This window comes from Lepidothrix coronata, unplaced genomic scaffold, assembly GCF_001604755.1.
Source record: "Lepidothrix coronata isolate B3197 unplaced genomic scaffold, Lepidothrix_coronata-1.0 Scaffold66, whole genome shotgun sequence".
NCBI lineage: Eukaryota > Metazoa > Chordata > Aves > Passeriformes > Pipridae > Lepidothrix > Lepidothrix coronata.
In genome coordinates, this window is record NW_016690246.1 from 1,439,744 (window position 1) to 1,453,412 (window position 13,669).

Here is a 13,669-nt window from a genome sequence, read left to right on the forward strand (position 1 = left end):
CTATTGAACCTTTAGATTGACAGCAGAACTTCCTACGCTAAATGCAGTATCTATAACCTGTTTATGGGCAGCTTACTCTGATTATGAGCACGTTTACTTTCTTTAGTGTCCCTTCAACTGGTGAAATAGACAAGAAACATCATTCTTGGATGACATATACCACTGGTCAGGGTTTTTTGAAGGTAGGTTTGGGATGACTGTCCACATTTCTAGCCATCCTGAAGTGGCTGCATTAGGATAAATCTGTGCCCAGACTTACTTGTCCTTACTTCAGTGTTATAACTGCATTGATATTACACCTAAGCCATTTGAAGCTTGAATAGAGTAAATTTAGGTCTATCACTAAAAACTTATTGTTAAAATCTTTGTTAAAAACTTATGCATTTGCCTGTAAAAGATCGTGTAGGCCTACTCACGGTTCTGAATTAGTTCATTTGGCATCAAAGTTGATAGACAGTCCTATAATAAAAAATATTACTTGGGAAAAAGTTTCCTGTTTGAGCTGCAGAAATATCTGGAAACCTATGTTTGAAGCAGGCAGGCTCTTCCATGTAAAAGAAATAATTTGATTTTTTTTTTTAACTGCATGTCAGTTAAAATATTAAAGTATTGCATTTATGTTCTACAGCATTGGTCAATGGGTTTTCTGTAAAAAAGAAAAATCTATTTAAACAGATTATGAAGGACATCTGTTTCTACACACAGTGATAACTGCAAAGAAAGTTATAATTGTTTAATTTTAACTTTCCAGTTACTATCTATCTTATAAACTCTTACACTATAGCTGTATCCTTCAAATGTATGCATAAAGCTATACATTATGATTTTAATGAAAACTGATCTGATGTTCTTCTGCTAATAAAGTGTATTGCAAATACAGGAAGTACTGTTGAACAAACCTCCATACTATTATGCTGTGTAGCGGGAAACATGACACAAGATTTTTTTTTTTCCCAAGGGTTACAGAACAATCCAAAGAACTAGAGAGAAGAAAACCTGAAGTCCAAGAAAGGGAGGAAGTATTCCAAAGAATTAAATACAGACTATAACAACAAGGAAGGATTATACTGGGGAAAAGCTTGACATGGCTTTTGCGAAAAGTTCTGCCTCACAGTTCTGCTGAAAATCTCCAAAGGAGTCAATAGTCATGCACACTAGGAAGCTCTACCTGGTACCGCCCACTTGGATCCACAAAAGCCAATGACTGCTAAAGAAATGAAGCTGCTTTGTTGAGAGAGAGGCAGTCTTCACAGGAAGGTAGGTAAAGGATAAGTAAAGATACAGCAAGCAAGGGGTAGAAAAAATATATGTTACTGCACTCGAGTCTGTTCTGTTCCATACGTTCATAAACTATCTGGTAAAATGATATAAATATTGAGCTAATGAAATCTACTCATTATGCTGAATTATTCAAGGCAAGGGCTGACTGATGAATTACAGAAACAACTTATGGTACAACCTCTTGGGCAACAGAATGATTGATAAGACTCAATGTAAATTGATTTTAGCGGAGCGCAGGGTGAGAAGAAAACAAACCTAATTTTATCTACACAATAGTAGGTAACAGAACTGAGTGTTACCCTTCAGTAATGAAACCTTGAGATTTACAACAGCCCTTTGAAAATGGAAATTCAGAGGCGGATAGTGATCAGAATTGGAAAAATAAAATATTAGTAGTGTTTTAGAACAGGCTAGAGAACCAAACATCATGTCACTGAATAAATCTATGATGAATTTTATGTTGATTATTATGCAGTTCTGCATGTTTCCCTGTCGAAAAATAATGTAATAAAACTAAAAGAAATGAAATAAAGAAAATCAAAACTATACTAGGACCTCTGTATCACATGTGACTAAATAGTACTCCTCAGTCTATGACCACTGAGTGAGGATACGATGGAGTTATAGGACCACGAATGGCAATGACTTACAATCATAATTATGCTGTTGCACAGCTGGCCACTAATTGGAGTTTGTTACCATACATTGCAGTTCTAAGGAGCTGAGCATTGTCTAGGGAAAACCAAAGCTAATATTAAAGAAAAACAGTTTGTAGGGTAGGTGACTGCTTGACAAAGAAGTTCCCCAAATGCTAATCTTTGTATTTTATTATTTAATTTAAAAGTTGTTTGGAAGTTCAAGAGAAATGATCTACCTATAAGATTCCTTTTGTTTTAACTGGAAATAGAATTCTCTTATAGCATACAAACCCACTGATACCAAAAGCTCAAAACAGCTGCTAATGTAGCTGAACAAATCTATTATCTGAAAATGTCTCTGAGGTTTACAGGCTTATATTTCTTTTACAAATAACATTTTCTTATTGTAGTACACATGCTGCTACATGCACATATACATTCTAAGCGAAATCTCCAGTTTAGGTTTATGAATAAATTTGCATTTCTGTAGTTTGAAAGGAGAATACTTGAGAGACATGGACCTTTTGGTGTAGCTTAACAGATCACTTGTATAATATAGACTGTGAAGGTAAAAAAAATTGTGATTATGCAATATCAAAGATTCTAATTTCCCCAATGAGAAGATTCAAACTCAACCTTCACTTTGTCCTGTGTTGTGTGAATATTATAACAATTTTTCACAGCAAGATTAAGAATGGATTTCTTAGCCAAAGTATCTCAAATGAAGTCCAACTAATAAAATAGCAACTGAGCAAATTTTTGTAAATTCTGTTACAACCAATATGGAACTGGATGATTATAAAGATCCTTTTCTGGACCTAAAAACTAAACCCTATGCAATAAAAACTAAATTCTATGCAATAGATACTGACAAAACTCTCTGTATGGGCACCTAGGTGAAAAAGAAATATGCAATTTATACATCTCATTTTCTTTCACTCATGTTACAGCACCTCACCTCCCCCAGACTATGCTAGAAAAGCATCAAGATTGCAAAGTCCAACAGAACAAATCTAGGAAGTGCTGGAGTTAAGATGAGCAATTTGTTGAAAAAAAACTTTCCCGTTTTAAAGAATGAGAAAAAATTTCTTAGCTCCAAGACAGAGAGGGGACAGAGGCAAGCTTAGAAAGCAAACATTGGCTGACATTTATTCAGACTGTTGAAAACTTGGGTTTAAATCTTTGCTCTGCCAGAGACAGACCAAAGATTTACTTCAACATGACCTTTTGTTTATCTGGGGACCTCCTCACCAGCCTTCAGTAAGTCTCCAATCCACCCAGCATACTGCCTGATTTCTAAACCCGTTAGTCTCTGGACTCACCTCTAGCCTTTAGAGCCTCCAATCTCTACAGTACCGATGGAGTCCTGATTACGAGGCAAAAGAAGGAAGTTTTATATACTTTGATACCCCTTCTCTTAAACATCCAAGGCCTACTTAAATAAGACCACCACATCATTAGGAACTTGCAATGCCACGCATTGCAATGCATTTCACACAGCTGCTGAAATTAAACCAGTTTTGCAGTCAGACAGCAACAAAAATTTGCTCCAGACACAGCCTTGCAGAGATGTTAAACCCAGAGAAAATAAGGCATACCAGAGAAGTACCAGTGCATCTGCCTGCAGACACAACCACTGATCCTTACATTGCAACTGATTATGACTCCCATTCATTCCTCAGAAAACCCATGTATGTACTCTGAATAGTTGTTTTTTGTTCCAGCATCAGTGCTAAAATGCTGTTATGTGGCAAAGAGATAAAGATCTCCAGTTTCAGCCATGCAAGGAAGATGTGAGATTCTTAATATAGATGTAGAGATAGCTAATGTGTGAATATTTATGTATTTAATTACACATAGGGCTTGCTGTGTAATGCTTGGGAATTTACACTTCTTTGTGTGCTCTGATATCATTTACATTAGCTCTGTTCATCCTGCAGTGCCTCCAGGAATATCTTTATCACTTCCATGTGTGAACATTTTGTCTAATTACACTTTGATAAACTGTCATATAAGTAAAATCATAGATGCTGTGCCCAAAATCTGTAAACCTTCTCAGTGAGGACAGAAGTTGAAGTTGCTGACTGACTCAGGAGCACTCCATTTTAAATTCTGTACCTGGAGTTTATTTCAAATTAATCAAGTAGCATTATATTTATTATAGTATTTATTGATATCTTAATTCAAATATGAAACAGTTAACTCCCTGCATGAGCTTCAATTGCTATGAAAATAAAATAGGTATTAAATTCTGAAAGGAATAAACGATTGATTCCTATAACTTCTTTTCTTCCTGTGGCTTCAAAATAGAATTCTGGGGTCTCAGTCTTGAAGTTTATATTGTTTTCTCCAACAGAAAATTGCAACATGTTTAAGAACAATTTTGTCAGTTATGATGAATTCTGAAAACTTTAGAAATAAAAGAGCTACAAAGCACACATCTTTAAACTCAGTTGATTTCCTTTAATATATCTGCTTAAACAGTAAAAATCTCAATAAATAATTTAAATAGAAAAACTTCTGCAATTCAGTTCCATTTTCCCAATTATTGTCTGTTTGCATCTTTCTTACTTGTTTTTTTTCTTTTAATTTTAAATACTGCATATAAAGAAATAAAAGAGATAAATGCTTGCCTGAACATTTTGAAACGGATTCTTGTTGCCATAGGATTCACTGAGGTATGTGAAATCATCTACACTAAGCTGAAAAACAAAGAGAGTAGGTTGGTGAGAAGGAGCCATGGCATTTCATTTAGGTAGACTTGTACTCAGCATTGTTGAGAGAAAAGGAATTGATGTCACATACCCTATCTTGCAGAAACAAGACGAGGTTTCTGGAGTTCTGGGTAAAAAGAGATTGCAAGAGTGCTGTCAGCTCCTGTGCTGAGACAACGTGCCCTTCATGCATAGCAGTGTCTGGATTCCACTGTGATCTGCAAAAGAATAATTTTTTTCTGTAAAATTTCCTACAAATGATGATACCTCTTCTTTCTTTAAATATGCAGCAGCAGATAACGATATCCTCATGTTTAGATTAAGTTTACAGTTCAGTTTACTTTCATTCTACTCAACAGAAAAATAACTTGCCCATTTATTCCTGTATCTAACTGTGTTAAAGCAGGAATGAATTTCATCCAACAGGGTAATATCTTTCTCTATTTTCTTGTTTGTGTGCAACAGCACTGTTGCATCTTTCCAAAAAAAGTTAGTTACTAAGTGGAATGAAGAAGAACATGTTGAAAACCTTCAGAGAGAATTCTCAGAGGCAATCTGAACTCCCAAAACACTTGCCAGCAGGTATGTTGCTGGTCAAGAGGAGTAGAACTCAGACTAGACCATAAGTTGTCATAAACTAGTACTTTTTAATAAAAGCTTTTGTTATGTAGAAATGTCTCTTCAGTGTTATTGTAAACATGTTCTCTCCTAAGGTTCTCATGATGAAGGAACCATTCTGCAGAAGCTGCTCAGAAAAGCCACCTTTCCAGCAGCAGAAGCTCTTCTGAACGGAATGGTTCAAGACACCAAGAAAAGCTCACAATTCTTTTGCCACTTTGCTAGTTGGGAAAAGAGACCAACCTCCACCTGCCTACAACCTCCTATCAAGTAGCTGTAGAGAGCGATAAGGTCTCTCATCAGCCCCCTTTTCTCCAGGATAAACAACCCCAGCTCCATCAGCCAGTCCTTGTAAGACTTGTGCTCCAGCCTCTTCACCGTTTTTGTTGCCCAGTCAGGTATGTTTTCCTGGCTGATTAACTGTGAATTGCAGGGTGAAACGGAGATATGTGACTGCCACAGATTGTGGATACACTGATGGTGTGCCTTACTGAAGGCAATCAACCAGTCCATCTCTTTGAACTCTTCACCTCAAGCGATCAGCAAGAGATCAGTAAGCAACGACATGGGGTGAAGTGGGCAGTTGGCCAACACACATATTGATTGCTATTATTGATTGCTCACACAAAATTTTATGTCCCAATATGCAACAGCCTTGTGCAGTTGCCCACATGGCAGGTGCATCAGACTCCCCACCACAGAACCATCCAGGGGTCCTCAGCCGTGGAGGCTCACAATGACAAGCATCTTTGCTAATGTATGTGCTTTCCTGCACATAAGTTTAAGGAAACTTAAAACAAAGCATTAATTTTTCTATATAAGCATAGCATAAATAAAGGCAGTAATATATTTTCAATTACTACAGGCAAAAATCATTCCCAAAACAAACACATGAGGGCGCAATTGCAAGACCTAATTTTAATGAATTTATTTCTCCAAACTCCCTCTCTTATCTATGGAGGGAGAGAAATTCTTTTGAATATTGGTTCAAAATGGCTAAATCAAATTTCTTCTGTCTATCATATGCAATAAGAATTTCTCAATCTCTCCTGCTTTGAAAAGCAACCAGGGAATATTAGTTTAAAGGCCAATGTTAGATAAAAGAAAATTTTTCATGCCAAAGTTATTCGGAGAATATCCAGTGACATATTAGTATTTCTTTGTGAAAAGTACAAAATTGTGACCTACTGAGTTATTCCCAAGTTGAATGGAGAAAGATTGTTGTTTTTTGAAAATCACTTTTCTCCAAGTAGAGATCTGCATTTTCCTTTATAGAGGAAAGAGGTATTTGATTTACTAATGTCTCTGTAAGGACTGATATCACACTTCCCTTATGCTTTGTGAACTACATGTGTTTGTCAGCTGCAGGTTTCATCTCTAACATTATCTTTAATAACATGATTATAGTACAATAATAATGCATAAGACAGACTTTGAAGTGTTACATTTCATAATACAGCTGGGATATGGCTTTAAAAACTCTGACTATTTCTAAATAAGAACAAAATGTAGTATTCTTCAACTATTCAATATCAAATCCTAACAGATAACGTGGCAAAGGGTGATGGAATAGATCAGTGAATCTCAACTTCTATTGATCAATGAAGCACTAAGCTTTTAAACTGGTGGGACATGTTCCTACAAAGTAAATAGAAATCCATTGATAATTGCTGCACTTCTGTAGTTAACTTTCCTAAAATTCTTAATAGTGGTTTCCAGATTTGGTGGGCCTGTAGATCACGCACTGCAAACCTTGCATCACTGCAAAGTACCAAGATGTAAAGCACAGAGTCAAGGGTTAGCAACCAAAAGTTGCTGTTAGAGTTAATTTATTTTAGAAATAAATAAATATACAAACCTTCTTTTCAGTTGCTTCATTGACCTTCACTAGAACTAATTTCAGCTCCACAAGAACTTCTCCTTTCAAAATGCAAATGTCGTGGCAGGAGGAAGATTTCTTCCAGAAAATTTTCTATTTCTGAAAACATGAAACTGGCTTAACCAGTCACTATCCTGATTTTCTTACTCTAGATTTGTATAAACCAGAACAATCTGCAGTAGAACAAGCCCATAATTGCATCTTGATGGAAAGTTTGCTTTTATGACCATGAGGGATTAACTGATAAGACTTTGTTTATATTGACAATAGGTGTGTTGCTTATATAAACTAGGAAGTAGGACAAAGGAAGCACTGATCTTTTCTTAGATGCTTAGGATCACTTTTATGCTAAGAACAGCTCTTTCCAATACTTACTTGGTTTTTAAATACAAAGGTTTATTACTCGTACATATGCCCATCTTATATAGGGGTGAATCACTAAGTATTTTGAATATCAAAAAACCCCTTGATGTTGAGATATCCATTTATTTTCTTCAGGAAAAAAAAAAGTCAAAGCTACCAAACCAAACTTTTTCAAAATTTTTAGATTTCTATATGCAGTGGTCCCCGTAGAGAACAGAGTTTCAGGTTTTGGAAATGCATAATAGATGAGTAGACATATGTCAAAGGCAGTAAATAAGTGCCCCATAGTCTTCTGACAACTTTACATATCCAGTATCAACCTGAACTTGCCCAAGTTGCCATATTTCTGGAACTCCCTAGAAATCACACAAAATCCTTAAAGTCTGCATGAATAAAATTCCTGGTTGGAAAAAGAGGGTTCTATATCTGGTTCTTTTAAGACAGGTTCAGTCTTATTTCATAAATTATACGCAAACCCCTGAATTTCATGTGTCTCTTTGGATCTGTCAAGACTCTGCAGTTGTTTCTAACAACTGGTACATATACGTTCAGCAATGTATTTAAAAACCTGTATTAAAAAGAACATTGAAGTGAAAAGTCAGGGTTCAGGAGTTAGGAAATGCAAGGACTAAGGTTGCCTACACAGTTTTTGGTCAGCTCCTTTTTGTGACACTGCCTTATGGCGTGACTTTGAGTCACGATGTCTCCAACAGTCATGAGACAGACATCTCAAGGATGCCTTAGGGTGAATAAAGCACATCTACTTCAGATTTTTAGACTACGGATTTTATTTGCTTCTTTCTGCCTGGTTTAGAACACTAAAATTATAAATAAAAATGGGTAAAATGATCTATTGGGTTGTTTGATGGCCAAGGGGCAGATTTATTTATTGGAAAATTTTATTGCCATGAGCTGATTTACCAGAATCGATGCTACACAATACATAATTCTGCGTGCACACACACAGAGCAATAGCAGAAGCGGGAATACATTCTATTAGATTTCTTACCTCTGAGTTGACCAAAGCAGCATCGGCACATGGTCCACTGACAGAGACATTTTGAACAGCATAGCAAGGGTGCACAGCAGCGGGGCTGGAGCAGTAGAGTAGAGCTGTGCCATGGCTCCAGGCGAGTGCACACGGAACTGGCCAGCCACAAAAGAAAAGTCCGAGCGTGTGCACAGCTGCACTTCCCGGTTGGGTTGCTGTTACCCAGATTCAGCCAGACTGCTGGGTGACGCAGCTCTCTAACAGCAGGGGGAATTTTCAAAACATGAACTTCCTTCACTTGAACTTGGGAGTTACACACAGTTTTAATACTCTTGGGTTTGGGATTTAAGCAGCTCATAAAACTCTCTGCAGTAAAAGCATAGACTGTTTCCTCTAGTGCAAGGGAGAGTCATGAAGTCCAAACTCCTGTCCTACACAGGCTGATAAGAGAGTTGTGCAACTTCAAAATGGAGTTTATAGAAAGTTTTCTCCACTGCACAGAATGTATCCTGCAGAACTTCCATCTTCTTCCCCTGTTACATATTATCATGTCTCTCAGCTTAGTTCTTTCACATGTATTGAGAGCTGGTGTCACACGTTTGGGTGTTGACAGGTTTGAAATCTGCAACAAATCTACCCATTGCAGATTCCAGCAAGAAGCAGGAGAGAGAGAAAATGTTCAGAGTGTATCCACTTAAATATGGAATTGTTAAGCTATCTTTTGCATGGAGGATGCTATCCCAGAAATCAAAAATATCTAAGTCAGGGGCAAATTATAATCACTTCAGAAACTGACATGACTTCAGTATTTCACAAGTCTCATGCATGATCAAAATAGTCCCGGAGAATTCCTTCATGCCAGGAAGCAAATTCCTCTGGCACACATTTTTGTGCCTGCCAAACACTGAGCTGTTTCTACACCCCGTGACTAGATTAGGCAGCAGCAGTCTTGACACATGTTAGGCTCTGGGCACTTCACCATCAGAACAGGATGTTAGAGACCATACACAAAAGAAATTCTGAGGTTTGTTAAAACAAGTTGTGATAAGGGAAAAATAAGGAACCGCAATGAAAATTGTACAAGAACTCACAAACAGGTATCAGAAGATATGCACGTCTGGATCTGAGCACACATAACTGGATCACTTAAATCCACTTACCTTAGCCCGAAGCATACTGTTATAGTAAGGTTGTTTAATATAAGGCAATTTGTTCATCAATTCAATCTGAAATCAAATTTCTGGGACAAAAATAAAAATTTTGAGGGAAGCAATAAACCAAACTTCTACATGTTCCTTTTCTTTTCCATATTGATAACACAAAATTTAGCTCTTTAACTGCACTTTTCCCTCTTTTTCCTCCTCCGAGATACATTAGAAATCCTACCTCTTCCCTTTAACAAGCTAGTGTTTGTTCCCCAAGAGTCACACCATGTGACTGAGAGTATCATCTAAACAATTCATGAACTCTGTCAGGCTTGGTACTATGACCACTTCCTTCCACTGGGAGCCTGTTCCAGTACCCAACCACTCTCTGGGGGAAGAACCTCTTTCTAATATCCAACCTAAACCTCCCCTGACACAACTTCAGGCCATTCCCTCAGGTCCTGTCACTGGGGACCACAGAGAAGAGATCAGTGCCTGCCCCTCCTCTTCCCCTCACAAGGAAGTTGTGACTGCAATGAGGTCTCCCCTCGATCTCCTCCAGGCTGAATAGACCAAGTGACCTCACCCACTCCTCACACGGCTTCCCCTCAAGGCCCTTCACCATCTTTGTTGCCCTCCTTTGGACACTCTCTAATAGCTTAATATCTTTATTATACTGCAGAGACCAAAACTGTGAACTGGGTTTGTGCAAAACATTTCTGGACAACAAATAGAAGAACAAGACCATGTGGTTTCTACCCTGCTTCCCGTTCCTCCCCAATACCATGGCAACACAAACCACAGGACCTCCATCCAATTTCTGTATATGCTCTAATCACTGTGAGCCTCATCATCACATACTGAACTTTGGATTTTCTTCACTGTTTTATTCTTCCAACATGCACAGTTGGTGGGTATACTTTCCATATTCTACCTTATAAAAACAGTCTTAAACCTTGTTGAAAAAAAAACTAGATTGTTTACTCTCAGATTACCACATTACTTACGAACAAACTTTTAACCAAAAACAAACTGACTTCCTTTTTAGTATTTCTCCACAAACCACAGTTTAGGAACAAGTGAAGTGAATAAAGCTTTGGAAAAAAACAATGAAGAGAACCTATTGAGTGGGATTTTAATTCACCTCCCTTGGTAAATTTAGCTCACAAATGTATCTGCTTATATTTTCTCCTTTTTTTTTCACTCCTAAAGGGTTTTTTTGGCTAAACAATAAGAAAAAATATACCTATTGCAAAGATATTTTAAAAAACATTACTTTCATTCATTTAATTGTAATTAGATGAGATCACAGTGGTTCTTTTATCTGTGAGCAGGAAACTAAACCCACTTTTGATTACTGTAAAAAATCTGGATTCAAAAAGAAGCGTGAATGATGAAGGTAAATCCTGTAAACCAGACTATAAGGGGTGACTGTTGTAACAAGGACAATTGACAGTACAAGATAAGCCAGGAGAACTGTGCATACACAGGTGACAAAAGTAAGTCCCATCCATTTTGCATGCAAATTTGATCCTTAAGCAACAGATTTGGGAGCTAACATGATACTGCAGTAGCATATTAAAGAACTTCTGGTGAGACCACATCTGGAGTACTGTGTCCAGTTCTGGGCCCCTCAGTTCAGGAAGGATATTGAGGTGCTGGAGCAGGTCCAGAGAAGAGCAATGAGGCTGGTGAAGGGACTGGAGCACAAGTCCTATGAGGAGAGGCTGAGGGAGCTGGGGCTGTTCAGCCTGGAGAATGGGAGGCTCAGTGGAGACCTCATCAATCTCTACAACTCCCTGAAAGGAGGTTGTAGACAGGTGGGGGTTGGTCTCTTCTCCCAGGCAACCATCAGTAAGACAAGAGGGCATGGTCTTAAGCTCTGCCAGGGGAGGTTTAGGTTGGATATTAGGAAGAAATTCTTTACAGAGAGAGTAATCAGGCATTGGAATGGGCTGTCCAGGGAAGTGGTGGATTCTCCATCCCTGGAGGTTTTTGTGCCATGGTGCCTGGATGTGGCACTTAGTGCCATGGTCGAGTAACCATGGTGGTAATGGATCAAGGGTTGGACTTGATGATCTCAGAGGTCCCTTCCAACCCAGTTGATTCTATGATTCTTCTCTCAGCTCAGATTCTTCTCTCAGCCTAATATTCAAATTTAGGCTCTTTAAAAAATAAATAATATTTAAAAGAATCCAAGATTTGGATGATTTTTTGTTTTTAATCTCAGTTACTATTAGTATCATTTCCTATTGAAAAAGTATTTTCTATATGCCAAATAGAAGTCGGTAACTTTGTGTTACCCTGACATATTTAATTTATAATCCTGCTTTATCACTGTTTACAATAATTTTATTATCTAAGAAGGCAACTAATATTTTGTTCATTAGGACATCTTTTTAGGGCAAGGAGCTGGGGGAAACAATTACTCTGAGTTCTTCTTCCTTTGAGACATAAATAGGGAGATTTACATCCTGGAAAAAGCATTTTTCCTCTTGGAGTGGGAAGGCAAAATGCATGTGTTTCCTTGCAAATTACCATATTACTCACTCGTGCATGTGGGAAGACAGCTAGAATTTTTCCCTCTGAAAACGAATTGCCAGTGGTGTTGGAGGTGGGTTGAAGGCAAATTTTGCTCCATGTTCCAAAACTCTTGCTCGCAAGAGTCCTGTGAGGAAAGCAGTAGGTGTTGATGGGCCTCATGTCTCTGCTAGTGCAGAAGGAGCAATACAGGCCTTATGGACCAATCCCCTTTACCTGGGAGTGAGAGTCTTTCTCCAGGAAAGAACTGAATCAAACACAGCATCTCTCACCAGCCTTTCAGGAGGGTTTCAGGAGTGTGAATTCCTCCTAAGCTTAACCTCTGAGTTGTGATTTAAGAGACTTAATAAGCTTATCACTTCAGCCACTTATCAGCAGTGAATGGAGAAGGTTAGAATTTCACCTCACAGTCTATTCTTCTTTGAAGAGGCACTGACACTTTACAGTCATTTGTTCTCATTATTCTGGAAGTATCTACGCTCCAAAGCAGAAGCCTTATTACCAGCAGATCCTAAAACCATCTTGTGAGTAACTCTTTGAAATTCAAGCAAAGATGATCAACTGTGCTTGTAAAGAATTTAATCAGTTCTATTAGAAATTGTCAGGTCTGACCTTTTATCTGAATAGTTTTCTTTTCCTGATAAAATGCAATGACTACTCCTAAAACTCTAGTATCTTTACTCTTCCTCTGATCTTTTCAGTCAGTTTTCCCAGTATTCTCCATTGTCTGATACAGAGAACACTAATTCTTCATACTTCTCCAGTACCATTTTAATATCATATATAAGCTACATAAATGGGGGGAAGCAATTCAGTAACTATGGGAGAAAAGTTTTAAATTAATTCCTTTTCAAATGCAATACAATTATAAATGCTATGGACAAAAAGTGGTAAAAAAATCATTGGTTTTAAATTCAGTAACAATATCAATAAAGCATTTATAATGATCCAAATTAACAATTAAAGACAACTAACATGAAGGATTTTATAGTGATTTGAATTATGATACATTTTTTAAAAAGCTATACTATTGTAATTATGTTGGCTTTACTTGGCTTTGCCCTAGCAAGAGAACTCAGATATCCAAAGTATTGAAAATACTTTTCCATTTTGCAACAGCTCTCTTTCTATACATTGTATCCTCCAAAACTGTCAATTTCTATGCTTTCAAAAGGCATTTTTTGAAACTGATTTGTAGGACGTTAGTATTCACTTTATACAGGCAGACGCTTATTTTGCGGACAGCCATGTCTCAAATATTAGTCAAGTATCTAATTCACTATAATTACAAACAAATTTTAACTATTTACACAAGAGCTTTTACAGTGTGATTAAATGGCACTGCCATTGTTAGGAACTACCAAATGCTGGTGATGAATGGAGTTACATCCACTCGGTGGACAGTCACAAGTGCTGTTTCCCAAGCCTCAGCACTGTGGCCAGTCCTGTTTAATGTCTTTATTGATGATCTGGACAAGGAACTGAGGGCACCCTCAGTC

The 13,669-nt window shown here is 37.5% G+C and overlaps 1 protein-coding gene across 1 annotated transcript in view; it reads right to left on the bottom strand.

The window, feature by feature from the left end:
• ATP6AP1 (ATPase H+ transporting accessory protein 1) overlaps positions 1–8,700 on the bottom strand; it is a 45,807-nt gene extending 37,107 nt beyond the window's left edge. The window contains exons 1-3 of the mRNA XM_017818253.1: positions 8,503–8,700; positions 4,725–4,851; positions 4,553–4,621 (exon numbers count right to left, since the gene is read on the bottom strand). Of these exons, the coding sequence (XP_017673742.1) occupies positions 4,553–4,621; positions 4,725–4,851; positions 8,503–8,615 (309 nt within the window). The 5' untranslated portion in view covers positions 8,616–8,700. The remainder of the gene's footprint in view (positions 1–4,552; positions 4,622–4,724; positions 4,852–8,502) is intronic.
• Positions 8,701–13,669: the final 4,969 nt, after the last annotated feature.